Source organism: Dendroctonus ponderosae, unplaced genomic scaffold (assembly GCF_020466585.1).
Source record: "Dendroctonus ponderosae isolate FM_Combo_2020 unplaced genomic scaffold, Dpon_F_20191213v2 Dpon_F_20191213_1, whole genome shotgun sequence".
In the NCBI taxonomy this organism is placed as follows: Eukaryota; Metazoa; Arthropoda; class Insecta; order Coleoptera; family Curculionidae; genus Dendroctonus; species Dendroctonus ponderosae.
In genome coordinates this window covers 14,843,162-14,847,882 of record NW_026017110.1, presented here as the reverse complement: position 1 = coordinate 14,847,882, position 4,721 = coordinate 14,843,162, and the positions used below count along the sequence as shown (strand labels likewise).

General features: G+C 36.9%; 1 protein-coding gene across 1 annotated transcript in view; it reads left to right on the top strand.

Annotated features, from left to right (window-relative positions):
• Positions 1-7: 7 nt before the first annotated feature.
• Positions 8-4,721, top strand: part of LOC125502546 (transcription elongation regulator 1-like) — a gene marked incomplete in the record, with an annotated part of 8,881 nt that continues 4,167 nt past the window's right edge. The window contains 10 exon segments of the mRNA XM_048661035.1: positions 8-194; positions 326-463; positions 550-667; positions 727-945; positions 1,427-1,618; positions 1,677-1,956; positions 2,014-2,279; positions 2,337-2,538; positions 2,605-2,757; positions 2,825-3,000. Of these exon segments, the coding sequence (XP_048516992.1) occupies positions 63-194; positions 326-463; positions 550-667; positions 727-945; positions 1,427-1,618; positions 1,677-1,956; positions 2,014-2,279; positions 2,337-2,538; positions 2,605-2,757; positions 2,825-3,000 (1,876 nt within the window).

The window sequence follows — 4,721 nt, the reverse complement described above, 5'->3', positions numbered from 1 at the left end:
TAGGATTTAATGGTCCGCCTCCAAATTTTGGCGACAACGGTCCCAATTGGGGTCCACCCGGCATGAACCGGGGCCCACCCCCAAATCTTATGGGTGGACCGCCTCCTTTTGGGGCACCTCCAATGATGAGTGGATTACCGGGAGTTCCTGGTGCTGCAGGATACCCCGATGGCTCTTCCAGATCAAACGAACAGGTAAGTTGAAAAAAACTAATATTTATCAACGCAACTTATTTTATTTTGGACACCCTTAACATCAAACTTACAAATTCCGTACTGATGTGTTCTTTAATTAGCATATATTTTATTTTATTTAACTATTGCAGAGTCCATCTTTGGATGCAACAAATGAAATTTGGGTAGAAACTAAAACTGGCGAAGGGAAATCTTATTATTATAATGCCAGATCGAGGGAAACGACTTGGACCAAACCCGAAGGTCCCAATATTAAAGTCATTACCCAGGTAAATCATTTTTATAATTTATTTAAAATTTAAAAATATTGGGAAGATTCGTGGCGTTAAATGTATTGTAATTTTAATCTTAATAGGATCAAGTTGAGGCAATGGCGCAAGCAGCTAGCACTAATACGCAACCTCAAAATACGTCAACTGCTGCACAGGCAGCTCTTGCACAAGCCAGCATAACTAATAAACCTGAAAGCAAAGGTGATTACAATTGAATTAGGCCTTGTAGGTTGTGTGCTATAAGCATTGTTTTTATTCAGAGAGCGAAGAGCAGAAAAAAGAACTTAACAACCAAGTTAATATGGGACCACCTCCGTCGATGATGGGTCATGGAGGAATGCCTTATGGCCCACCTCCAGGAGGGTTTCCTCCATTTGGAATGCCTCCGTTTGGCTTACCACCCCCGGGCCAAGGTCCACCAAGCTGGATGCCCCCAGGAGCCACTCCATGGGGAATGCCTCCAGGGCTTATGCCTCCCGGTAAGTGTAAGCAGCAAATGAGAATATTTGAATGATTGATGCATAGCACGTGCATAGCATAAGTATGTGTATGTATAGGACAGCCAATACAAATTAATGAAAAATTATTGACAATGCCACAACGTAAACGACCACACGTGGGTACAACTTCAAAGATCCCAGAAATCGAATTATTATTTATATTTATTATTAAATAGAAACATTTGAGAGTGAACACATGAAGTGTATTTTTTGATTTAAAGCGTGTAAATCGATTTTCTCGCTTTTTTCTCAAGCAATAAAATTTGTATTCAAGGCTATGAGAGTCAACTTATTGAATCAAGCATAGTATCTGTACTTCCTGATGAATTTGTTACAATATTAATGTCATGGGCATTTGCACGTCCTAATACAAGGCGAAAAGTGCCCGCTTTTTCACCGGAGTGGGACGTTCACCGTTTCACGTGAGTGGAATGTTGGTTTTTATAAAATAAATTTTCAGTTGCAGTAAGTATTCCAAGTGCCTTGCCCGCAATTAATGAGGCGGAAATTTTGTCAAAAATTGATCCTGCTATAATTGCAAAAGCTAGAGAATGGACGGAACATAAAGCACCTGACGGACGATATTATTATCATCATGCTAAGAAAGGCGAATCCGTATGGGAAAAGCCCCAGGCCTTGAAAGATTTAGAAAGTACGTTTACCTTTTGGGTAAAATTATCGAAAGAATATAATGTTTTCGGTTCTTATAGATGCCAAACTGGCCGCGGCACAAGGAATTTCCACCCGTCCAAAAGATGACGGTTATTTACAAATGACACTAGATTCAGGTAAGACATCTAGTTCGCAGGAAAATGGTGAGTCTATGAAGGTTAACAGCCCAAAGGATAAGGAAGCTGAAGCGAAAGAAAAACTGGATAAACTTCAAGAGGAGATTAGGAAGAAGAAGGAGGAAGAAGAGAAGGAAAAAGAAAAGAAAGCCCAGGACAAATCGCGCCCTGTATCTAGCACACCTGTTCCAGGAACACCATGGTAAGTTTCTCATCCACTTGTAACTCGATTCCAATTCATCGTATTTGTACTTTTAAGGTGTGTGGTGTGGACTGGAGATGGTCGTGTATTTTTCTACAACCCTTCTTCTCGCACCTCTGTATGGGAAAGACCAGAGGAATTGCTCAAGCGAACGGATGTTGATAAGATGGTATCTACGCCCCCAGATGCTTTGGCGTCATCTGCCAGCAAAGGAGAGGCTCTAGAAGCTAAGACTCCCGTTAAAGCAAAAAGATCGTCTGATGATAGCGACAGCGACAATGAGATTCCTGCAAAAAAAACGAAAATTGACATTGATCTTACAAGTAAGACGAATCTTTTATCCTATTTCCACCTGATTGCTTAATTGTAAGATTTTTTAGCTTCTAATGGTACTCCCCCCACCAAGAAAATCGACATTGGCAAAGAGGCTGCTATTGAAGCTGAAGTGAGAGCTGCTAAAGAAAGAGCCGTTATTCCTCTCGACACCAGGATAACTCTGTTCAAGGAAATGTTAGCAGAGAAGCAGGTGTCTGCTTTCAGTACTTGGGAAAAAGAATTGCATAAAATTGTGTTCGATTCTAGGTGAGATCAAATTATTAAACGTTAAAATTAATATACTTACGTGAACATAACTTTCTGCTGATCTAGGTATCTGCTTTTAACTTCGAAAGAGCGGAAACAAGTTTTTGAAAGATATGTCAAAGAAAGGGCCGAAGAAGAAAGGAGAGAGAAGCGGAACAAATTGCGGGAGAAGAAAGAGTCGTTTAAGAAGCTATTGAGTGAATCGCATTTGCATGGAAAGTACGTAATTCTCATCATAAATAAAGCGAAGTATTGTAAATTAATTAGATGTCTTTGTCGATTTCAGATCTTCCTTTAGCGATTTTGCACAAAAATACGCAAAAGATGAGCGATTTAAGGGCGTTGATAAGATGCGTGAACGCGAAAGCCTTTTCAACGAACATCTCATTGAAGTGCGCCGGAAGGAGAAAGAAGAGAAGTTTCAAAAAAGAGAAGCGGTAAGTTCTTTATCATTATTTTCTGGCTGAGTTATGATTAACTCTGCCAGGTCATTGCAAACAGTCCTGAGATACTTTTAAGTTTCTATTTTATCTTGCAAATATATTCTCACGAAACATACTTACTTAAAAGGCACGTTTTAGATCATTTGGTAGGAAAAGAAAGAGCATCATGGTGTATTTTATTAATTGGGGCAAGTTCTGCATTCATTTTTAAGATTTCTTCGTTTTTCATATAAATGATGCCAGATCTGATCTGAATATTTTATAAACCAATTAATTGATCACACGACGATAATATTTTAGCTTCTAAGCCGATCTTTCCAATTAATGCCATGTTTTTCATTCATGTCATTATTGCGATCAACTGAAAATAATTGAAGGAGCAAAACCGCCTAAGTCACAAAAGGTTTATTCAGAGAAATTACTCTTGAAAGTTTTCTTACAATGGAAAACTTTGAGCTTATGAATTAAATTAGTTTGTGTTATAGAACGATTCATACTAAGTACAAAAACTTAACTACTATTCCAGAAATAAAAAAAAATACATTTTTAAACAAGATGAAAAAAATAAACAAAACAAAAAATGAAAGGTCCTGATCCAAAGTTTTTTTAAGGAAAGCTGATGTTTTGGTTTTTATTGTATGAAAAAAATATGAATTGATTTTGTCTCCTTTTTTGGATCCTTAATATGTGTGTCTAAATATTTTGAAATGGATACAAAATCTAATGCTAGCCGCCTTTTAGGTTTTTTATGGCTAAAGTTGAAAATTTTGTTTATGAGTCATAAGTTGGTAAACTGTACAACTTAGAAGAAAGGCGTTGTATCTCATCCCTTGTAAATTCTACATTAGTATCGGCATGTGTGTTCATACTCCTGAACGATTTTCTTTCTTTTATTTTTCTGTTTGCTTTTATATTCTTAACCAGAAGACCTATTTTTCTTTAGTACATTTATTGTCCATTCGTTAATATTGATTGCTCTTTTTCGGATTTGTCTATGGGCTACTTACATAGAAAATTCACCTTACGTCACCTTGCGTTCTGATCCTTAAACTTTACTCACCGAGCTAGCTACTACTACTAGAAGCTTCGTTATGTGATATGGAATTATCACTCCTATCTTTTCTCATCTTCACTTCATATTAAATCAGGTTCCTCGTCCATAGCGTATGGATTTGTTTCTGAGTCTGAACAAGTATCCTATCGTTGTCTGAAAATTCCAATATTTTTTATACCTGTCAATTTATTTTGTTTACCTGATCCAGGAGACATAATAAATGAAAATTATAATATAATTAATCACTGTGATTAGATGTTGTAATATTCGAACGAAAATACATTCAGCAGCAAATCAACCCAAGTGCCACTCAGGCGTTTTCGGCTCCAAACGTCTGGCGAGATTCCTTTATATTGGGACTGATTTTTACCTGGGCGATTTTACTACCAAAATGTAGCAAATATAGAAAACACGAATTAACACTTATGTTCGTTTTGCAAAATATTGCACTTAGCCGGTTTTGCTTCTAATCGCTTCAATTATTATACTGAAATAATGGTGCAGCAAAATCATGCCAACCAGCCCTATTTTTGCTTCACCCATTTGAATTTAAAGTCTTGAAAGATTTGAATAAAACACAGGTTTAAATATGTATAAATTTTATTTTCCTAACAATTGCTATAAGCGTGAACTTGATATTAAACATTTATCGAGGGCACTTTCTTGTTTTTTTGTTGTTTTTTTTT